Genomic DNA, 25,197 nt, shown 5'->3' with positions numbered 1-25,197 from the left:
TTTCAGTTGATGCCTCAGGCAGTAGAAGCATTAGGTACAATTCAGGCCAAAGGTTGCAGCACTAGTCACAATTTAGGATTTTTGTTACACTGACCTCTTTGTTTTCCCCTCACAAGGGTTATCTCTAGGGCTGCAGCTAACGATTATTTGAATAATCGATTAGTTGCCGATTAATTTCTACGATTAATCGATTAATCGGAAAAAACGACAAAATTACCAAACAGAGAGGTTTATATGATCTTACTTGAAAAATTATGTTCAAAGGCCATATTAAAACAAATTGTGGACGACACTATTATGGGGGATCTGTGGACGACACTATTATGGGGGATCTGTGGACGACACTATTATGGGGGATCTGTGGACGACACTATTATGGGGGATCTGTGGACGACACTTATGGGGGATCTGTGGACGACACTTATGGGGGATCTGTGGACGACACTATTATGGGGGATCTGTGGACGACACTATTATGGGGGATCTGTGGACGACACTATTATGGGGGATCTGTGGACGACACTATTATGGGGGATCTGTGGACGACACTATTATGGGGGATCTGTGGACGACACTTATGGGGGATCTGTGGACGACACTTATGGGGGATCTGTGGACGACACTTATGGGGGATCTGTGGACGGCGTAGTTATGGGGGATCTGTGGACGGCGTAGTTATGGGGGATCTGTGGACGGCGTAGTTATGGGGGATCTGTGGACGGCGTAGTTATGGGGGATCTGTGGACGGCGTAGTTATGGGGGATCTGTGGACGGCGTAGTTATGGGGGATCTGTGGACGGCGTAGTTATGGGGGATCTGTGGACGGCGTAGTTATGGAGAGGGGGATCTGTGCACTGTTATGGGCATAACAGTGCACAGATCCCTTTCCTCATAACAGTGCACAGATCCCTTTCCTCATAACAGTGCACAGATCCCTTTCCTCATAACAGTGCACAGATCCCTGTCCTCAGAACAGTGCACAGATCCCTTTCCTCATAACAGTGCACAGACCCCCCTCCCCATAGCAGTGCCATAGACAGATCCTCCCCCCCCCTTCCCATAGCAGTGCCATAGACAGATTCCCCCTTCCCCCTTCCCCCTAACAGCCCCGGCCCCGATGCCTGCATCTTTATTTTACCTTTTTACAATGACGCTCCCGCTCCTGTAACAGCCAGGCAGAGCGGACGGCGGCGTAACGTCACTCAATCACGTGACGCGCCTGCTCCGCCCACTTCATGAATGAAGGAGGCGGAGCAGACGTGTCACGTGAGTGAGTGACGTTACGCCGCCGTCCGCTCTGCCTGGCTGTTACAGGAGCGTCATTGTAAAATGGTAAAATAAAGATGCAGCGACCGCCCGCCCGAATAGCAACGAATCGGCGATTATTCGATAACTGGATTCGTCGACAACGAATCCAGTTATCGAATATAATCGATTACATCGATTAATCGTTGCAGCCCTAGTTATCTCAGGGCAGGGGAAAAGGGTAGCCTCCTGCCTTGTGATGCCATGATCCCTGTTGATAACAGTGCTGCAAAGTTTAAACAGCCAACGTTTCTGTAATTCTGGGCATTGCGGTGGAGTAGTGGCTGTCTGCAAAGGCGGACTGGGAACTTACAGAGGTCCTAGAAAAAACCTACACCTGGCCCCATGTTGTAGGCTAGTCCAAATTGACAGAAGACCAGGCCGACACATGTAAGCAGGGACTACAGAAGTAGACTGGGCCAGTAATACTGGCCCAGGAAAACCAAATACTGCCGCCCGTGCCACAGTATGAAACTGTATCACTGTTCCAAGGACAGCAATACAGATGAATTGAGGGCACATGCGGCCGCTGGCCAGGTGAATAAGTGCCTGATGCTCTTACATGAAAGGGTTTTTCCAAGACTTTATAATGGATAACCTATCCTCTGGTCAGTATCTGATCGGTGGCGGTCTGACACCTGGGACCCCCACGATCAGCTGTTTGAGAAGGCAGTGGCACTCCTGTGAGCTCCGCGGCCTTCTCTCAGCTTTCCCTAGACCAGTGACGACACGTTCATCGTTCACATGGCCTAGGCACAGCTCAACCCAATAGAAGTGAATGGGGCTAAGCTTGATACCAAGCACAGCCGCTATACTATGTATGGTGCTGTGCTTGGTGAGCGCAGAGATGGCACAGGAACGCTCACATAAGTTCTGGTGCCCTCTCAAACAGCTGATCTGCGTGGGTGCCTGGTGTTGGACTCCCACCGATCTGATACTGATGACCGATCCTGAAGAATCTTAGTAAAATTTTGGAAAACCCTTTTAATAATTATGAGAGCAGCAGATTACTAGTACCTGGCTGGTGGCCAGGTGGAGGGCTTAGGTAGTCCCCTTGGGCATCAGCCGCCTGGGAAATTTCCCTGTAAGTTATATGGCCAGTCCTCCCCTGGCTGTCTGTCACAGTTAACCTCATGGGCGTTTGCACAGGCACAGCCAGTTTACCCACATGATTTACTTACATCGCTGGCAGTTAAAGGGGTTGTCTCACTACAGCAAATGGCGTTTATCATATGAACAAAGTCAATACAAGGCACTTAATAATGTATTGTTATTATCCATATTGCTTCCTTTGCTACCTTGATTCATTTTTCTATCACATTATACAATGCTCATATCCAGGGGTTGCGACCACAGTGCAATCCAGCAGTGGTGGTCGTGCTTGCACACTATAGGAAAAGGCACCGGAGTGCGCATAGTCCAACACTTTTTCCTATAGTGTGAGTGCAGCCACCACTTCTGGATTGCAGGGTGGTCGTAACCATGGAAACGAGCAGTGTATAATGTCATAGAAAAATTAATCAAGCCAGCAAAGGAGGCAATATGACCAATCACGATACATTATTAAGTGCCTTGTATTCTTTTTGTTTATGTGATAAATGCCATTTGTTGAAGTGACACAAACCCCCTTAAGGCTCAATTCAGACCCAATTTCTTTTTTTCCATTGGAGGTATTTTATCTGGTAAAAGTGTTCCGTCTGTATAGAAAAGTGCAGCAGACTACACTTTTTATACAGTAAGAAAGGTACATCTACAGTATGTATACTACCCAGTGTATGGCACAAAGGTAGTCCTTTGGCTTCCGCTGGGTGCATGGGGGGCCATTCAAGCATTCTGCGTATGCTTGAGGAACTTTCCCGAACTAGAAGAAAAAAAAACTACATCTGAACAGTGCCTAATATATACTTACACCTTGGATGGACCCATCAGGCGTTAAAATGAGAATTATAAAATATGTGTCATACCTACTTTGCCATCAGAGGTCCTCTCCTTTACTACAGACTGCTGACCACTCAGAATGAATTCAAACTATGTGCCAGATTAAAGGGAACCTACAGGCAGCATATCACAGAGCAGGAGGAGCCAGGGGCAGACTGGGCCCAGGAGAAAATATTAAATGTGGCCCCATTTTGTAGTTGGGGCAAAACTGATGGAAGGCAGGGGGCGAGCAGTACCATATTGTGGCACATTATACCACCCCAACAGAGCCAAATACCACAGTCCATCACAAAATACTGCCAGCAGCACAAAATACATTCCCAAAAACTTCCATTGGCTCGCCATAAGGTGGGCCCAGGCGGCCACCTGGGCATCAACCCTCCGAGAGATTTCCCTGTATGGTCTATAGCCAATCCGCCCCTGTAAGGAGCTTAGTAGATTGATATAACTTTGTGGGAAATGATTCAGTATAACCTATATTTACTGCGCGTTCTGGGCTTTGGGGTCAAGGAGTTGGTGTTATTAGTGGTTGCCATCTATCACTGTATGCTGAGGAAGTGAGTAGGACAACACTGGACTCCTAAGCTCAAAATGAGCACTGATATAAATGAATGAAATGCGGGTTATACAGGAGCGTTTCCTACAAAACTATGGGGCACATTTATTAAGACTGGCGTTTTAGTCCTAATAAACACTATACCTGGCGGAGGATCCGCCGGCCTCTACATAACTTCTGCGGATCCTCCTCCACTTCCGCATGTAAGACAGCGTCCTTGCTATCTTACATTTAGAGCATTTTCTATGCCTAAAACAGTTGTAGAAAATGGTAAAGACGGGCCTGCCCCTTTCCCCGCCGACGCCAATCCCCCTTTATTAGACCTGGCCTGAGCAGGAAAAAGTTGCAGATTGCGGCGCAAAGGACCTTTGCTCCGCAATGTGCGCCAGAAATACTGTGTATTTCTGTTTGATAAATGACCCCCTATATATCTGCTCAGTGTGACAGGATTACTTTAATTACATTATATGTTTAAATGGCTTTTCTGGGCTCCTGATATTGATGTCTAATCCACAGAGTAGGTCATCAATATCTGATTGGTGGGAGGCTATACCCTGTACCCCCACGATCCGCTATTGGACCCCCACCAATCATATATGGATGAACGATCCTGAGGAAAACCTTTTGAATGAACTTACTGTGCCGCTAGCTTCCTCCTGGTTTCCCCATAAATCCAAGAACAAGCCATGTCATAAGTGAAAACCTTCCATATGCTTTCATCTTTTCCAGCGCATGAATTTACTACCGTATCAGTCATTCCGCTGAATGGCATCTAACGATCTGTAATTGTTATTTAGCAGTCATTGTATGCTGGGCGTCCTTTTAGACTTAGTAAATCGCATCCAGATGTTGCTTTATTGTCTATTAACACATATTATTTTGGCAGTGACTTGGCTTTGCCTCCTATTCATGGAAAAATGCATATCGTGATATACAAATCAACCTGCTGTAAAATACTTGAGATTGGTGTTACAGCAGTAGTTATACTGTATGTCCTTATAGAAATTTCATTTTTAGCTCAAAATGTTCACCAGGAGTGGGACCTAAACACAGAAAAAATTCTATGGAAAGATTGATCACTCCTCCTATTACACTTGGTCCATCAGTTTATGCTATTTTTATGTAGCCTTAAAGTCGCAATTTCCGCAATTTTTTATTTTTATTTTTATGCAGTAGTTGTAAAAACTCAATTTTCAGTTTTCAATGGCTTCAATAACTTTTCTGACATCATACCTGTATCAATTTAGTAACTACTCCTTCTGTATTTATTGTAATGAAGCCAGAAACAGCACAAGTTAGGCTACTTTCACTCTAGCTTCGGGGCTCCGCTTGTGAGTTCCGTTTGAAGGCTCTCACAAGCGGCCCCGAACGCATCCGTCCAGCCCTAATGCATTCTGAGTGGATGCGGATCCGCTCAGAATGCATCAGTCTGGCACCGTTTGTCCTCCGCTCAGCAGGCGGACACACCCGAACGCAGCTTGCAGCGTTCGGGTGTCCGTCTGGCCGTGCGGAGCCAAACGGATCCGTCCAGACTTACAATGTAAGTCAATGGGGACCGATCCGTTTATAGTTGACACAATATGGCTCAATTTCAAACGGATCCGTCCCCCATTGACTTTCAATGTAAAGTCTGGACGGATCCGTCTGAGCAACTGATCCGTCTGAGCAACTTTCACACAGATCCCATCGTCTGCATTATAGGAGCGGATCCGTCCGTGCAGACACCGGACGGATCCGCTCTGAACGCAAGTGTGAAAGTAGCCTTATTGTGCTCGTTGTAAGAATTCATTTTAGTGACCTTAAGATGCACCAAATTTATAAGAGGCATGCATTTTATTAAGTGTTTGGTACAAGTGTGTGAACTGTACAGATCTAGCAAGTGCCAACATCAGTGTGTTAATGCATTAACCCGACAGTGTAAATCGGTTAATCTGCCAGTGTAAGCTTTGCACATTGTTAAACCCTGTGCCGTACATGTACAGTGTAGGGTGGGCCTTTAAAGGGGTTGTCTCATCAAGTGGCATTTATCATGTAGACAAGGTTAATACAAGGCACTTACTATTGTATTGGCATTAGGCCTCTTTCACACTACAGTATTTTGCGTTCCGTATACGGTCCGTTTTTTGCGTTCCGTATACGGTCCGTATACGGAACCATTCATTTCAATGGTTCCGCAAAAAAACGGAATGTGTTCCGTATGCATTCCGTTTCCGTATTTCCGTTTTTCCGTTCCGTTGAAAAGATAGAACATGTCCTATATTTGGCCGAGAATCACAGTCCGTGGCTCCATTCAAGTCAATGGGGCCGCAAAAAAAACGGAACACATACGGAAATGCATCCGTATGTCTTCCGTATCCGTTCCGTTTTTTGCGGAACCATCAATTGAAAATGTTATGCCCAGCCCAATTTTTAATATGAAATTACTGTATACTGTATTTGCCATACGGAAAAACGGAACGGAACAACGGAACGGAAACGGAACCACAACGGAAGCAAAAAACGGAACAACGGATCCGTGAAAAACGGAACGCAAAACACTGAATGCAACATACTGTAGTGTGAAAGAGGCCTTACCCATATTGCTTCCTTTGCTGGCTGGATTCATTTTTTAATCACATTGTACGCTGCTTATTTCCATGGTTACGACCACCCTGCAATCCATCAGTGGTGGTCGTGCTATTCACATGAGGCTGGTGGCTGGGACAGTGGAAGAGAGCATAGGCTACAGCTTTTTCCTAGAATGTCCATTCAGAGCCACTGCTGGTGGATTGCAGGGTGGCATGGAAACGAGCAGTGTATAATGTGATGGAAAAATGAATCAAACCAGCAAAGGAGGCAATCTGGACAATCACACTACATTAGTGAGTACCTTGTATTAACTTTCTGTACATATTAAATGTTATTTGCTGAAGTGAGACAATCCCTTTAAAGATGCCGCACACAGGTTCATATGTAGATCCTGCCCATGGCAGGGCTCCACAGGGACGTAGCATAAGTCTCATACACCCCAGTGCTAATGCATTGGGGTCTATGAGAGAAGCAATCTGATGATTGTTATAGTTTCCTAGGGGAACTATCAAAAAGTGTAAAAAAAGAAATGTTTTTAATAAATGTAAAAAAATAAATTAAAATTGAAATAGATAAACAATTAAAAACAAAAATGGGCATCACCGGCTGTACTATTAAAATATAAAAATATTTATCCCTCACAGCAAATGGTGAAATGAAAAAAGTAAAAATTACCAATTCACCTTTTTTTTGTTCGTTTCATCTCCCACAAATTTTTTTTATGAAAAGTGAGCAAAAATTCGTAAACACCCTGCAAAAAACGAGTCCATACACGTAACTACAAAATGCAAGAAGAACTATACAAGCGTGGTATCGCCATAATTGTACTGACCCAGAGAATGATAGTCACTGGTCAGTTTTACCGCTTAGGAAACGCCATAAAAATAAAACCCATAAAACTTTGGCAGTATTGTGTTATTTTTCCAGTGCCACCCCATTTGGAATTTTTATCCAGCTCCCCACTACATCATATGCAATATTAAATGGTGCCATTAGGAAGTAAAACTTGTCCCGCAAAACACAATCTCTCAGATAGCTATTTGATCAGAAAAAATATAAAAGTTTTGGCCCTGGAAAGGCAGTTAGTGAAAAACAAAAACGAAAAACCCTTCAGGGGTTAGAGTTAAACTAAGCCAGAACGAGTTAAACTAAGCCAGCTTAATAAGCTTGTATATTAATGCGCCAGGAGTTACTTTAACGCCTGCTACATCTGTACCCCCTTTGGCTTAAAGATATTTTCCACTCATTCATATTCATCACCAATCTGTGCATGCTTTTCCTCCATTTCATTACAACTCTTCAACATATCAGTCGCGCCGGTGCGGAGCAGGGACTCACAGACCCTCTGTAGTGGTTATGGGTTTTGCAACAGTGGGGCCTGCACCTATACTTTTTTCTTAAAAAGACCAGATCTGCACTGTATAAATGATTCCTCTCCCTGCTGAAACAGATACTTGGACCTTGGTGGAATTTATTAATTGTTTTGCACCAGTTTAAAAAGTCACAAATCATGGCACATGTCATTTTGTGCAATAATTTGAGAATTGCTCTTCTCTACAGCATGACCCCATTCTTCCAAAGGGACCCCGGCCTGGTCGTTTCTCTCCTGCTCTCTTTCACTCCATGCTACGTTCCGTTTCCTCTCACATATCTAACCCCTGGTGTCCCTCATGTAATTTTCTGCGCCAATTACCAGATTATTCACCATCGGTGCCCTGTTGCTTTGTGTGCCTCACCCTCCACCCTCAGAGTCCCTGCCACCCACTCACGGCCCAACACCCCCCCGCCCAACCTGGGCCCAGATCCTTGGTCCCAGGTTGGGCCGTGGTCCATATTATGGTCCCGAGACCCAGACATCAGTTGTAGTGAACTGAAAGTAGATCAGGATAGGGCCCTCAGGATTTGGGCCTTGCGGCTGTAGTATGGATGATAAGATGCAGTCATATAAAACTGGTCATTCATAAAGACTAAATAAAGCACTGTTCACACAAGCTAGTGGTTTACAGACATTATGGGCGTAAGAAAGATTTATTTACTATAAAAAATGTATTCATTTCTAAAGGGCATCATGTGGGTACATAAAAGTTCAAAACAGAATACAAATACCTTTGGAAATTCTGCATTTGGACCCTGGTCACAAGAGACAAGATTGGAGCATGGTCACAAAGGAGTTAATAAAAAGAAGAATAAATTGTGCCACATCAGGGGTATTGAACTGAAAAGCTGGAATCTACAGGTAAAGCCTCTGCTGCGGATATGGACACGTAGCAAAGAGTGAAATCCAGAACATGTAGAATATGCGGTATGCATGGTGATTTTCTTTCCACCACGTGGTTCTCATCCACTTGCAGTGTCCTGTCCTTACAGGTGGCGTTACATCCCAGGACGTATAGCTTTCATTTTCAGTAGACTGTAGCACCTGTCTGCTGCTTCAGGTCACCCACCCTTAGGCCCCTTACACATAGCATATATGGTGAAATAGTCCCCCAGAGTGCTGCTGTATGGGGCCTCCACGCGTTCCTGTATTGGGGCTCATGTATACGGCTGTTGCTGTTTTTGTAGTCCGTAAATACCGGGTACCGGGCGCTTGCATTCCGCATGGTGTGGAACGGAATGACCGGCCCCTAATAGAACAGTCCTAACTTAGTTTAGTTTTTTTGCGGACATACGGGTGCAGGAAACAGATTTTGCGGCCGCATTGAAGTGAATGCGTCCGTATCCGACACACATAAAATGCAGATCAGATGCGGACCAAAAATACGCTCTAGTAGAGATATCCTTCACTAGAAACAGATGGATCCAAAACAATGGTATACAAATAAACGTATGAAAACATACATGAGAAAATGCCATACGTAAACGCGTCTGCTCGCGGTGGTGTGTGTCTTAGTTTTTTCTTTAGGTGATGCGCAGTGCAGCAAAATAAACTATTCATTACCTCCAAGGGTTCTTCAGGCCGGTGTCGCTCCATTAAAACGTGTAGATTTGTATACTTGCTTAGCACAGAAAATGTATAGCTGACGCATGAGGCCTGGACAGAGTGTGAACAGAGCCTAAAGGTGGATGTACATGTTGGCTGTAGCTGTATAGCAGGGGAACAAACAGCAATCCACTAAGAATCATTTCCCAGACACGGCCGTACACGTTTTAGGCCATTGTAGGCATACCGACGAAGCCACAGTAATCTTTCCAGAACCATTCTATAAAACAAAAATCTTTTGCGCACAATCATTCTTTGAATGAAAAATCTTTTGTCCGACTATCGGATAAAAAATTCAAACATGGCCGACCTTTTCAGACAATCAGCGTCCATATATCATTATATGCTTCTTTGTGATGGGCATCTTTCATCAGGGTGCAGCAGATTAGGGTGATGATGCCATCGGTGTGTACCCGGCGCTGTAATGCCATATCTGACGCAGCGTTAGATGGTCCTGATCTCTTACCTTCTGTAACACGGCGTTTTCCATACACTACAAGCAGCATCTCACTGCTTGCCTGGATAAAACTGCTTGCTTCAGCATATCAGCTGGCTTTCCTTGGGCTGTCCTGAGCACGGGACACATTATCTAGGTTACTGACATCACAGCTTCCAGGGAACTGATTGGTTGTCCTTTAGGAAGATGGAAATGTGCTCCAGGAAGACAGCATGATGGCAGGAGATAGAGAAGGAACCGCAGCTGGCTGCAGATAACACAGGGGATGGATTGCTTTGATATCCTGAGTATATTGTATCCCGCATGCCTTGTGGGATTAAGGGCTTTATATTAACAAAAACCGCTGGGGGAATAGGAGGTCCCAGGAGCTGTTATGTCTTGGTGTAAGGAAGTTGGTACCCGGAAGGCTTCCTCGATTAACCTGGTGACTGGATTCTTTCAGTATCTTCGGGGTGAGTCCATTGGATTATTTCTGTGGGATGTGTAGCTGGCTTTTGGGCTTTTTAGTGTTGCTATTTTGTCTGTGGCTTAGGACTGGAGCTTAGAATTTATTTGACAAAAATGGCTTTTTAGTGTCACAGTGTAGTTAATCTTTAGTTAACATATTCTAATTTTGAATAGTATTTTAGGTAAAAAGTAGAATGATCGCCTACAGAATAAACCTAAAGGCAAGCATATACATATTGTATATATAGTATTAACATAATACATGATATGGTGTCTTCTGACCATAACAACTCATCACCTATCCCAGGGGTAGGCCACCCCCGGCTCTTCAGCTGTTGTGAAACTACAACTCCCAGCATGCATACTTGCTCTGCTCATCTAAGAACTCTCATAGAAATGAATGGAGCATGCTGGGAACTGTAGTTTCACAACAACTGGAGTGCTGAAGGCTGCTGATCCCTGACCTATACACAGGAGGGGGTCTGACTGCTTGGACCCTCACCGATGACATGAACTGGGGTTCCTCCAAGAGGTCACGCATGAGTGCTGCTGCTCTCTCTATCTCTATGGGACTGCCACGTCTTGTATACTAGTAGGGATTGCTTGCTTGTATGGAACGTGTACCTGGCCCTATGTTTAGATCCATCTATCGCGCAATAACCAATATTTTATCATATGCATGGCCTGACTATTTTCCGTACTGTGAAGACTTGGTTGTTGTGTTACCTGGGTAATGAGAATACGTCCCCGTTAGAGAAAGCTACCGTCTGTTTTAGAGAGAGCGGTCTATTATACTGGCCAGGACTATGGAGAGGCAGTGTGCTGAGGCCAGCAGAAAAATCTGTATTCACTTGTAGGGATGTCAGGATGAGATAAATCATCGGGCACAAGGTTATTGGAGCACTTCCGCTTCCATTCTGTTTGTGTTTCTTCATACATGTCCTTTACTATTGTGCACTTCTATCGCATTTCTGGAGATTAGACAAGCGTGTTATTGGAAGATTTGGATTGCTAATATAATGGGCGTGCCCTGTATTACAGAAGCACTGTAAATGGGTATATGATTACATTAGGAATATACATTTCCTACTATTTCAACCAAAATATTCTCTGGATGAACCTATTTACATCTGGTGAGGTACACAGTCCTGGTGAATACTAATGTATTGTTATTATCTATATTGCTTCCTTTACTGGCTGGATCCATTTTTCCATCACATTATACACTGCTTGTTTTCATGGTTACGATCACCCTACAATCCTGGGCTCCAACACAGTGAACACCGTCCCTGGGTGCTCATTTGCATATGAATTAAAGGGGTTGTCTCATGGACAATGGGGGCATATCGCTAGGATATGCCCCCATTGTCTTATAGGTGCAGGTCCCACCGCTGGGAGCCGCACCGATATTCGGAACGGAACGGAGCCCCGCAAGGTGGTGGCTGGAGCACTCCGGTCCGGCCACCACCAAGCCGGCTCCCCATAGAAGTGAATGGGAGTGTACTGCGCATGCGTGGCCCCCGCTCCCATTCATTTCTGTGGGGCCGACGGAAATTACAGAGCCAGCGCTTAGCTATTTTTGCTGGCCCCATACAAAATGAATGGAGGGCAGCTGCGTATGCACAGTGCACCCTCCTTCACTTGCGGGGCTCCGTTCTCGATATAGGTGCAGGTAGCTGAGCGCTGGCTCGGTAATTTCTGTCGGCCCCATAGAAATACGCGGTACACTCCCATTCACTTATATGGGGAGCCGGCTTGGTGGTGGCCGGACCGGAGTCCTCCAGCCTCCACCTTGCTCTGTTCCCGATAGAGGTGCGGGTCCCAGCGATATGCTCCCATTGTCTATGATGAGACAACCCCTTTAAACCTTGTTTTCCAGCTTCTGCAAGAGTAAAAAAAAGACAAAGGTACCATTACATTCATGTATAGGTGTGCTATAGGACAATGTAAGGCTACTTTCACACTTGCGTTCGTCGGTCCGCTCGTGAGCTCCGTTTGAAGGAGCTCACGAGCGGACCCGAACGCCTCCGTCCAGCCCTGATGCAGTCTGAATGGAGCGGATCCGCTCAGACTGCATCAGTCTGGCGGCGTTCAGCCTCCGCTCCGCTCGCCTCCGCACGGCCAGGCGGACAGCTGAACGCTGCTTGCAGCGTTCAGCTGTCCGCCTGGCCGTGCGGAGGCGAGCGGATCCGTTCAGACTTACAATGTAAGTCAATGGGAACGGATCCGCTTGAAGATGACACCATATGGCTCAATCTTCAAGCGGATCCGTCCCCCATTGACTTTACATTGAAAGTCTGAACGGATTCGCTCAGGCTACTTTCAGACTTCCAGAAGTTATTAATGCAGACGGATCCGTACTGAACGGAGCCTCCGTCTGCATTAATATGATCGGATCCGATCAAGAGCAAGTGTGAAAGTAGCCTAAGCATGGCCATATGGAGGTGACAGACTCCCTTTAAGTATCCATGACTCCACAAGTCAGGCATGGAGGGGAGAGTTTAAAAGCTTATAAAAAGCAGGACAGCACCTTAAGGAGTATTACAGGTTATGTATTTATTTTACTCACATATTTTGCTGACATATTCCGCAGCTCTTTACAGACATTAGCATCCAGCTGTCCCTAGTGGGGCTCACACTCTAGATTCCCTATCAGTATGTCTTTGGAGTGTGGGAGGAAACCCACACAAACACACAAACTCCATGCAGATGTTGTCCTCAGGCGGATTTGAATCTACGACCCCAGCGCTGCATGGAATCAGTGCTAACCACTGAGCCACCGTGCTGCCTGGTTTCTGAAATTAAAAGCTATTTATTGTAAAATATCAGGAAACGTGACTGTAATAAACTTTCTGCATCAATTCCTCATGGTTTTTAAGATCTCTGCTTGCTGTCTTTCCGTAGAAGCATTCATTGTAAAAAAAAAAAAAAAAAAAAAAAAAAAGATGTCCTGGTCATGTGATGGGTGCGCAGAGTCAGGGTATGTTCAGATGTGGCAGATTCTAAACAGAAAATTTGCGATAAAGTGGTGTACAGTACTAGTGAACTGGATTTTACTTCTAGGTACAGAGCTATGTCAGCCAGCAGCCTCTTTTCCCAGGGACCTCCAGAGACCCCCATATTCAATAATCTTGTAGCGCCTGGCTGCTGCCTGCCACTGTGGGAGCATGTGTTCCTGTTGTCCAAGGCAAGGGCACGTCAGCAGGACACTGACGGGCCTTCAGGGCAGAGCAGTCTGAGGCACAGTCCTAGGCAAGAGGCTATGTGCAGTGCATGTAGCTGTACAGTGGTGGGCCTGTTCACCTCAGTCGGACCCCCAGTAGCTCTAGCTTGTGCTATGTACATTTAGAGGAGGTGGGGCTATACTGTAGGTAAAAACCACGAGGAATGTAAAGGGAAAGGTTTGAGGCACAAGGATCATGGATCAATTATTTAGGACGCCATTTGCTTGCAGAAGTCATTCATATTTTATAAGGAGAATGCTTCAGTGCGGTAAGGAAGTTGTAGAGAGAGCCTGACAACTACAAGCTCGTCTGAAAACTGCCTCTGCCTATGCTGTATTAAAGGGGTTATCATAGGGAAATGAATCTCCCAGCCAGTCCCTGTGTGCAGCAGTCACCTGTTATTCATACGGTGGCAGTGATAGGCTGCACACGTCAGAGACAGGTGGAGGAAATGGAGTGACGAGTCATGGTGAGTATGGCCCCTTTCACACGGGCGAGTTTTCTGCGCGGGTGCAATGCGTGCGATGAACGCATTGCACCCGCATTGAATCCGGACCCATTTACTTCAATGGGGCTGTACAGATGAGCGGTGATTTTCACACATCACTTGTGCGTTGCATGAAAATCGCAGCATGTTTTATATTGTGCGTTTTTCACGCAACGCAGGCCCCATAGAAATGAATGGGGGTGCGTGAAAATCTCAAGCATCCGCAAACAAGTGCGGATGCGGTGCGATTTTCACGCGTGGTTGCAAGGAGATGATAGGGATGAGTAACCCCATTAAAGTCTTATCACTGTATTATTTTCCCTTATAACATGGTTACAAGAGAAAATAATAGCTTTCTTAATACAGAATTACTAGAATGTGCCTTAAGGGGTTAAAAAAATAAATAAAAATTAATTCACCTCATCCACTTGTTCGCGCAGTCTGCATTGTCTTCTTTCTTCGTCTTTCAGGACCTGCAAAAGGACCTTTGATGACGTAATCGCGCTCACCATGTGACGTCAGCGCAGGTCCAGATGCATGAAGATAAAAGTATCTTCTATCTTCCAGCTAGTTACATAGACACTTTCCTATCACTGCCCCTAACACCACCCAGCTAGTTTATAGCTCCTCCCACCAGTTAGTTACATAGACACTTTCCTATCACTGCCCCTAACACCACCCAGCTAGTTTATAGCTCCTCCCACCAGCTAGTTACATAGACACTGCCCTATCACTGCCCCTAACGCCCAGCTAGTTTATAGCTCCTCCCACCAGCTAGTTACATAGACACTGCCCTATCACTGCCCCTAACACCACCCAGCTAATTTATAGCTCCTCCCACCAGTTAGTTACATAGACACTTTCCTATCACTGCCCCTAACACCACCCAGCTAGTTTATAGCTCCTCCCACCAGCTAGTTACATAGACACTTTCCTATCACTGCCCCTAACGCCCAGCTAGTTTATAGCTCCTCCCACCAGCTAGTTACATAGACACTGCCCTATCACGGCCCCTCACAACGCCCAGCTAGTTTATAGCTCCTCCCACCAGCTAGTTACATAGACACTTTCCTATCACTGCCCCTAACGCCCAGCTAGTTTATAGCTCCTCCCACCAGCTAGTTACATAGACACTGCCCTATCACTGCCCCTAACAACACCCAGCTAGGTTATAGCTCCTCCCACCAGCTAGTTACATAGACACTGCCCTATCACTGCCCCTAACACCACCCAGCTAGTTTATAGCTCCTCCCACCAGCTAGTTACATAGACACTGCCCTATCACTGCCCCTGTTGTTGCTTTGACACGCCCAGCTAGTTTATAGCTCCTCCCACCAGCTAGTTACCTAGACACTGCCCTATCACTGCCCCTGTTGTTGCTTTGACACGCCCATGGACATAACATAAGACCTGCATTTCTCTTGTCATTTGAAATGCTCGCACTGTTACCTATAGGTTTTGTGGAATAAACCATTAAAACATACATATAAGGTAAGATCTGTTAATAAATATGTCCTACAGGTGCTCGGACAGCATAACACATAACATACTATATCCTAATAATGATGTGCTATTATCTTTTTGTTAGTAACATAATAAGTTACCGCAGTACGATATACTCGCCCACCTGTGGTTTAGAGCTTCTCGACACCTCGACATGTGTTTGTCCGGAGGTTATGTGTCATGCTGTCCGAGCGCCTGCAGGCCATATTTATTAACAGAGCCTTTCCTTATATGTATGTTTTTAATGTTTTATGCCTAATAAAATGTGTATTTTATGGGAATTTGAATGTTTTTCTGTACATGTGTTATTGTATTGTGAAAGCTTTTCGCCGTGATGGTGCTTATATTGGTGACAGGTTCCCTCTAATGTAAAAGGGCTTTTTATACTGTAGGTCTGATATCTTGTCTAGGGCTCATGAAGCTGCAAGAACTCAGGGGGTCATTTACTAGGTTATATATACCAGTTTTCTGGCTTATATCTGTCACAGATGGCAGCACAAAGGTTATTTGCGCCGCAATCCGCGACTTTTCCCTGCTCACACCAGGTCAAAAACGGCGTAGAAAATGTTCTAAATCTATGCCAGCAAGGGAGGCATGGAGGGGAGAGTTTAAAAACTTATAAAAGCAGGACAGCACCTTTAAGGGGTATTACAGGTTATGTATTTACTTTACTCACATATTCCGCAACGCTTTACAGACATTAGCATCCAGCTGTCCCTAGTGGGGCTCACACTCTAGATTCCCTATCAGTATGTCTTTGGAGTGTGGGAGGAAACCCACACAAACACACAAACTCCATGCAGATGTTGTCCTCACGCAGGTTCAAACCTACAACCCCAGCGCTGCATGGAATCAGTGCTAACCACTGAGCCACTGTGCTGCCTGGTTTCTGAAATTAAAGGCTATTTATTGTAAAATATCAGGAAACGTGACTGTAATAAACTTTCTGCATCAATTCCTCTACGTCCGAAAGGGAGCTTACGTAGATTTAGACTGGCAGTGGATGCGTCAAAGTTATGTAGAGGCTGGTTCCTCTACATATCTTTGATGAATTCGCCGCCAGCGCAGGGGTTATTAATGGGGTTCTCTGGGAATTAAAAAAATAAAAATACTTAAATATTACAAATTACATTATAAATATATTCCCAAATACCTTTCATTAGCTATAATGGCTCGTTTTTTCTGGGGAGCAATCATTAGGAGAAATAAAATGGCTGCTGTCCTATTAGTACACAAAAAACCTCCCAAATCACACAGCAGGACAAGTTACTTCAGGACACTGAGCTAAAGAGCTGCCTCATTCTCCTATCCTACTTGTCAGAGATTATGATCCTGAATACAGATGGTAAGGTCCTCAACTGAATCTCTGTAGGAATGGAGTTCATGAGGAGACATGAAGTACAGAGAGGACGGACAGGACAGACTGTGGTAATGTGGAGCTGTGGTAATGGAGACTGCATACAAGTGCTGCTGCTTATTATCCACACCCCCACCTTCTCTCTGTACTTCATGTTTCCTCCTGAACTCCATTCCTACAGCAATTCAGCAGAAGATCTTATCATCTGTACTGAGGATCATAATCCCTGACAAGCAGAGCAGAGAGGAGGATGAAGCAGCTCTTTACGTCAGTGTTGGTGAAGTAACTTGTCCTCCTGTGTAATTAGGACAGGTTTTGTGTGTACTAATAGGACAGCGGCCATTTTATTTCTCCTGATAATTGCTCCTTAGACAAAACAAGCCATTATAACTAATGTAAGGTATTTGAGAATATATTCATAATAAAGTAATATTTAAGTATTTTTATTTTCTTAATTCTCGGAGAACCCCTCTAGAACGTCGGTATTAATAAATGACCCCCTCAGTGTGTTACCGCACAGCCTTGTGCATGATTGAGCAGTGCCCTGGTAGACGTTGGAGACTTTTGATTCATCCTTACATATCTAGATAGTTCTAAGCAGTAAATTTGAATGAATAATGTCACAGCCTCCCACATTGTAATTTAAATAATATATATATATTTTTTTTACAGATGAGCAAGAAGCAGTTCAAAAGAGAACTTTCACCAAATGGATCAACTCACATTTGGCCAAGGTAGATTGCAGTTGTTTTATTACTGAAGAGACATTGCATTATTGATCTCACCAGTCTTCTAGCGTCTTCATATTTTATCATGATATTGTGTGCTCATGTCATGTTTCATTAATGATCCCTTTACAAGCTGACATGTATGACTGCTATTTTATAACTGAACAGGAGTGACAACTGCTGTCAGATTCTCAATGACTTAATACATTAAAGAGCTTTTCTGGGCAATTAATCTGCTTTATATAAGGACTACAAAGTGTTAAAAATAAAAGCTAAGCCATACTCACCCTCTCCGCTCCTCTGCCGCCGCCCTTCACGTGCTAGTCCTGGGATGACACACCAGAAATGCCAGAAGAGGCCCAATCAGCCAGTTACAGGCCATAGTGGTGACCCGTTGTGATTCCTGGTCTCGACACAGAAATCTGATGTGGTGACCCTTCTCAGCCTGGGACTGACTGAGTGGGGATTTTCTGTGTGTTAAAAGGGGCCAGGAAGCAGAGATTGGCCAGGGCTTGGTAGGTGTACAAATGGGAACAGTGGGGGTAAGTTGCGGTAAGTATGCTTTTTTTTGTTATGCAGTTCTGACCATTTAAAAAATAAAAATAAAATCAAACGACCATACGACCCCTTTAAGGAGCCAATGCTGCATGTGTCTGTGTATTGATTGCTATGTGAATGCTGCATTACTTAACCAGTTGTGGACTATTTATATTTTAATAGTACGGACGTTTTCACACGTGATGATGCCCATGAGGTTATTTTTTTATTGTTTATTTATTTTGATTTTGGGGAAAGGGGGTGATTTGAATTTTTATATTTTTTTATATATATTTTTCAAAATGTTTTTTTCTTTTTTTTTTCTTTTGGTTAGGTCCATAATTGGACCCCAACTTGCAATCATCAGATTACAATTTGTATACAATAATTGAATTTGCCCATTATTCTATAGATAAATCACTATATTACGGTTCAGTGCTGCCACCTGCTAGCTTTAACTGTAATATACAAATTAGGCTACTTTCACACTGGCGTTTTGGCTTTCCATTTGTGAGATCCGTTCAGGGCTCTCACAAGCGGTCCAAAATGGATCAGTTTTGCCCTAATGCATTCTGAATGGATAAGGATCCGATCAGAATGCATCAGTTTGCCTCCGTTCAGCCTCCATTCCGCTCTGGAGGCGGACACCAAAACTCTGCTGACACACAATGGGGACAGATCAGTTTTCACTGACACAATATGGTGCAATTGAAAACTGATCCGCCTCCCATTGACTTTCAGTGTAAGTCAAAATGGATCAGTTTGCATTATCATGAACAAAAAAAAAAAGTTTTTTTTTTTTTGTTCATGGTAATGCAAACGGATCCGTTCTGAACGGATACCAGCGTTTGCATTATAGGTGCGGATCCGTCTGTGCAGATACCAGACGGATCCGCACCTAACGCAGGTGTGAAAGTAGTCTAATGAGCCTGGAAGCCTAGTTCAGGCTCATTACTGTGAATGAACGCCTTCCCCGATCTCCGCTCTGAGGAGGCTTTCCTTCCCCTGAAGTGAGTGCTTCTGGGTTTTAGCCCTCTCAGATGCTGTGGTCACATTTTACCACGACATCTAAGGCTACATTCATACTCGCGTTTGGTGCGGATCCATCATGGATCTGCACAAACGCATCCGTTCAGATAATTCAACTGCATGCATCCGTTCAGAATGGATCCGTTTGTATTATCTTTAACATAGCCATAACGGATCCGTCTTGAACACCATTGAAAGTCAATAAGGGACGGATCCGTTTTCTATTGTGCCATATTGTGTCAGTGAAAACGGATCAGTCCCTATCGACTTACATTGTGTGTCAGGACGGATCCGTTTGGCTCAGCGGAATTGAGCCAAATGGAGCCACACTGATGCATTCTGAGCGGATCCTTATCCATTCAGAATACATTAAGGGCAAAACTGATCTGTTTTGGACCAGAGGGTGCTATCTTTAGAGACCCGACATCCACTATACATGTACAGCGGATGTCGGGAAGGGGTTAAAACACATAAAGGAGAATTGGGCTCCAGTACTAAAATGTAGTGTTAGATACTTGGCTCCATAATGGAAGCGCTCACTAGTATTTGCTTTATAAGACACACTGCTATTTTTTGGGGGAAAAAGTGTGTCTTATAAAGTGAGGAATATGGTATGTTGTCATTGTAGATCCACAAGCAGTATGGGCAGTGATGAGCTGATGAATAGAGACATAGTCACGAGGCAGCACCGGCTGTAAATACGTCCCTTTCTGCGACATTACTATTGACCACTGCAGGGTGTCATTCCTAATTCACTCATGTGAGATGAGTAGACGTGGCAGAACCTCATGTGAACAATTACCTAACTAAACAGCATTAGTCGGCTGAACGTTCGCCCCGCGTGTACTCCCCTTCCTCACTGATACTTGATGCTCCCATTGCCGTGGCTGTTTGTTCAGTACAGTTCATACAGTCTTCCCCTGCGTTTGAAATGCTAATCTAGTCTGGAGGGGAGAATTAAATTATCAGGAACGATCTTTCCATCTTATGTAATTAACTTAAGTACGTTACAAATCAAAAGTGAATTACATTATTGAATAATATAATCAAATAATGGAAATGTTTTAATGGATAAATGAAGTTAAGTATTTTTTATGGAAAATGGATACATTGTGAGTTATTATTTACAAGGCAGGGCTAGGTTATACAGTACTACCTGTGGGGTGTATATAGGATCTGTGATCTGTACATCCCACCATGAGGCACACGCTGGGCCGGTAAATGTCAGCAGGCCTTTTTACTCTGTAGGAATGCATAGTAAGCTGCTCTTTTCTGAACAAAATGACAAAGTTATTTTTTTAAATAGGGTTAATGAACAACGCATGCCACTGTACATGTAATAATACTACAAAAGACGAGATGAGCTAACTTCCCAATTTTTGGGGGGGGGGGTCCAATTCAGTTGGATCATCCATTAGATCCAATTTGCTCCCAATTAAAAGTGCCCCAGTTGCCCATAAAAGTTGTGTATGACACTGTGAGGTCTCCTAAGGCTGTATCCTACCCCTTTCTACCAGTGTAACACAAAAGCAGCAACAGTAATCTCAAAGTGACAGTGACATCTATGGTGGTAACAAACAGCCTGTTCATAACACACTGTGACATCCACAGTACCACCATAAGGGCTGTTTCACACGAGCGGATGCCGTGCGTGACATCCGCTGCGTGAATGACAGCCAAGACCCGATGCGGACAGAAGAAGCATGGAGCAGTAATATGATTGATAATGCTCTTTGCCTCTCTGTGACCTCTTTACTACGAAATCACAGTGAGATGAAGCTGTCACTGTGATTTCGTAGTAAAGAGGTCACAGAGAGGCACAGAGCATTGTCAATCATGTTAATGCTCCGTGCTTCTGCTGTCCGCATCGGGTCTTGGCCGTCATTTACGGAGCGGATGTCACACCCGGCATCCGCTCATGTGAAACAGCCCTAACAGTGACATCCACAGTGCCCCTATAACAGTGACATCCACAGTGCCCCTATAACAGTGACATCCACAGTGCCCCCATAACAGTGACACTCACAGTGCCCCCATAACAGTGTAATCTACAGTGCCCCTATAACAGTGACATCCACAGTGTCCCCATAACAGTGTCACCTATAGCACCCTCATAACAGTGACATCCATAGTGCCCCCTTATCAGTGACATCCACATTTCCCCCAATAACAGTGTCATCTACAGTACCCTCACAACAATGACTCAGTGGTTAGGACTGGGGTCCTAGTTTTGAATCCGACCAATGACAACATCTGCATGGAGTTTGTATGTTCTCCCTGTGTTTGCGGTTTCCTCCGGATTCTCCGGTTTCCTCTCACACTCCAAAGACATACTGATGTCTGTGATGCTAATGTCTGTAAAGCGCTGCTAAATATAGTAGCGCTATATAAGTGCATAAAATAGATAATAAATAAAAATGTACAGTGACATCCACAGTGTCCCCATACCAATAGACATCCACAGTGTCCCCATACCAATAGACATCCACAGTGCTCCCCATAACAGTGTCATCCACAGTGCCCCCCATAACAGTGTCATCCACAGTGCTCCCATAACAGTGTCATCCACAGTGCTCCCATAACAGTGTCATCCACAGTGCTCCCATAACAGTGTCATCCACAGTGCTCCCATAACAGTGTCATCCACAGTGCTCCCATAACAGTGTCATCCACAGTGCTCCCATAACAGTGTCATCCACAGTGCTCCCATAACAGTGTCATCCACAGTGCTCCCATAACAGTGACATCCACAGTGCCCCCCATAACAGTGCCATCCACAGTGCTCCCATAACAGTGATATCCACAGTGCCCCTATAACAGTGACATCCACAGTACCCCCATAACAGTGACATCCACAGTACCCCCATAACAGTGACATCCACAGTACCCCCATATTAATGACATGTACAGTGTCCCTATAGCAGTCATAAAAAATGTCTAGGTTATTATGGAAACCTGATGTAGAACTGTGTGTCCAGTATGTCAGTGAGGCTAAGAATGACGGACCTGTAAGCTTCATTCTTCATTCTGAAGGACCTGCAAGCATTGGCTAATATGGGTCATGTGATGGCGCTATATTTGCTATTTTTGTGAGTTTCAGGAGAGCAGTTGTTCACAGAGAGCTGAAACATGGTCTGAAACCCTTCTAAGAACATGTTTGATCCACATGCAGATCTGTCCGTACATAAAGAACAGACAGACAGACATCATTTCATTTTTTTAAATATTCTAAGATTATATAGTGTTTGTCAAAAAAAGCTAAAATGGTGGCATCTGTCACCCCTATAATGGTGTCCGTATAACACTGTACAGTAGCCATTCATGACACGTTAAAGGGAGTCTATCACCTAAAATGACCATTATACACCCCAAACATGATGATATCCATTACATTCCCCATTTTATAATCTTACCTTTCATATTGCTGTCCGTCGCCTATTCGCTCTTAAAAACACTTTTATTCCATATGCTAATCGGGTTCTGAAGGTGCCCAGGGGCGGCGTTTATGCGGCCGGTGCCCAGGCTCCACGGCGCTGTTCAAATCAAACCCCTCCCCTTTCACCCCTCTGGCCCGCCCTTGGTTCTTCAGATACCATCCTCCAGTCAATGACCAATCCGGCGCCTGCGCCTGCGCACTCCATTACTCACTAGGGCAGAGGCAGCAGAGCGTTTAATGCGCATGCGCCGGCCCGTACATCCCGATATTTTGGCAGTTTACTTCCGCCGGCTAGATCGGGATGTACGGGCCGGCGCATGCGCATTAAACGCTCTGCTGCCTCTGCCCTAGTGAGTAATGGAGTGCGCAGGTGCAGGCGCCGGATTTGTCATTGACTGGAGGATGGTATCTGAAGAACCGAGGGCGGGCCAGAGGGGTGAAAGGGGAGGGGTTTGATTTGAACAGCGCCGTGGAGCCTGGGCACCGGCCGCATAAACGCCGCCCCTGGGCACCTTCAGAACCCGATTAGCATATGGAATAAAAGTGTTTTTAAGAGCGAATAGGCGACGGACAGCAATATGAAAGGTAAGATTATAAAATGGGGAATGTAATGGATATCATCATGTTTGGGGTGTATAATGGTCATTTTAGGTGATAGACTCCCTTTAAATGTCATTAGCCATTCATCGTCAATAGACTATAACGGCATTTGGTTAAGGAATACGTCATGAAAACCTATTGAGAACTCATGACATACAATGATAAGAAAAAGGTGGTGCACAGTGTATACGGTATGCGGAACAGCTTACATTTTTATGCTATCCCATACGTTGTTTGCAGTATACTGACTGGGCAGTCGGAGGACCCTCCTTTTGCCTCCGTCTGACTAATGTTCCCCTATCTACATCGGAAGCTTTTGCAGGATAGACAATCACAATGTGAACACGGCCTTAGGAAAGGAGCAGCACCTCAGTGCGCACGTTACATCGTACTAAGCTTTACTATGTAGAGAGAACTGCTAAATGACACGTCCATGTTCCTGTCTGCGTGGAGAGGAAGCGCGGAGGCACTCTGTCAAAGCAAACACTGCAGCGGATGGGCTCCATATTTCTTTGTCATCATTTAGCATAATCCTGGCTCAGTCACTGGAAAGTATTATGACATCTCATCCTGAACCTTCACAGTTAGTGAAACATTAGCACACCTCCGTGACATGATAAATGCAGTCTCTGGCAGGAATGGAACCTTTTATTGTGTTTTAGCAGAAAAAATCCTCAGAAATATTTATTTCCAGGTGTTTATATATTGCCAAGTGTTCCGCACTGCGCTGTACAGAGGTTGTCATCTCTGACATCTGACCCTGTTCACATTGGTGGTCACAAAATCTTCCAGATCGCTCCCACGCAGCTTACCTGTCCTGAGGGAAGAAGTATGCAACATTTTTGGTCCATTTTTATAGTTTAATCCAAGTTTATTAACACATGAATACCAGCGCAATAACATGGCATCAGCGACAACTGTGTTCAGAGTGCAAACTGTCAGTGGAACGGGAAAAGACACCTCTCCATATAGTCCTCTCCATATAGTAGATCAATGTTAGGCTACATTCACACAAACGCTGTGTTTTGTGGATCCGCAAATTGCAGATCTGCAAAACACGGATACCGGCCCATGTGCGTTCTGCAATTTGCGGACCGCACATGCCGCGGCTATCATAGAAAATGCCTATTTTTGCCTGTTATTGTGGACAAGAATAGGACATGTTCTATTATTTTTTTGCGGGGCCGCGGCACAGAGCAGTGGATGCGGACAGTGCACAGTGTGCTGTCCGCATCTTTTGCGGCCCCAAACGGTTGTGTGAATGTAGCCTTAATAAGAAGGTACAGTTATATCTTAGCACCACAGCCACTCCCTCACTCCTGCACCATGCCTGATGGCATATACCTTTGGGTCAAGTATCTGTTAGGGCTCATGCACACAAACTTTTTTTCTGTTCATGTCCCTTCAGTTCTTTTTTTTTTTTTTTTTTTGCGGCACGTATGCAGAACCATTCACTTCAATGGGGCCACAAAAATATGGAAATTATTCTGTGTCTGGATGGTTGTTCTGCAAAAAAATAGAACATGTCCTATTATAGTCCACATTACGGACAAGGATAGAACTGTTCCATTAGGGGCGGGCCCCTCTGTTCCACAAAATGCGGAATGCACACGAACGGTATCCGTGTTTTTTGAATCCACAATTTGCGGACTGCAAGACATCCAACAGTCGTGTGCATGAGCCCTTAGTTTGCTACAGATTTTTCACAGCAGAAAGTCTGCAGGGGATAGAGGTTTTTTTTGCGGCGGCAACAATGGCGTAATCACAGCGGGTCTTTTGGTAAAACCCACAGCATAAATTGGCTAGCTACAGATTAAAAAGTACTGCAAATGCTGCGGCATTTCCACACCAAATTCTCAGCATTTGCACCACTTGTGGCCGTACCCTAATTTAGAGCTCAGATCAACTGACATGAACTGTTTTCATCGGAATTTGGCCAGAAGAGAAGCAGCAATAGCTTTATACAGAACCCACAGACATGTCAGTCTGAAAGAAAAGAAATGGCACGTGTTATCAAAGGTTTTAGGAAATGGGAGACTTCATTG

General features: G+C 44.7%; 1 protein-coding gene across 17 annotated transcripts in view; it reads left to right on the top strand.

Annotated features, from left to right (window-relative positions):
- Positions 1–25,197, top strand: part of SYNE1 (spectrin repeat containing nuclear envelope protein 1) — a 451,533-nt gene that overhangs the window by 56,033 nt on the left and 370,303 nt on the right. For 16 of the 17 annotated variants that reach the window (XM_044288579.1, XM_044288581.1, XM_044288580.1 and 13 more), the window contains exons 1-2: positions 10,093–10,256; positions 17,495–17,556. In XM_044288579.1, coding sequence (XP_044144514.1) covers positions 10,178–10,256; positions 17,495–17,556 — 141 coding nt within the window. In that variant the 5' untranslated portion in view covers positions 10,093–10,177. Of the gene's footprint in view, positions 1–10,092; positions 10,257–17,494; positions 17,557–25,197 lie in introns of those variants that run through there. The other variant, XM_044288568.1, reaches the window with a different exon arrangement.

Source organism: Bufo gargarizans, chromosome 4, assembly GCF_014858855.1.
Source record: "Bufo gargarizans isolate SCDJY-AF-19 chromosome 4, ASM1485885v1, whole genome shotgun sequence".
Classification (NCBI taxonomy): domain Eukaryota; kingdom Metazoa; phylum Chordata; class Amphibia; order Anura; family Bufonidae; genus Bufo; species Bufo gargarizans.
This window is presented reverse-complemented; position numbering and strand designations above follow the sequence as displayed.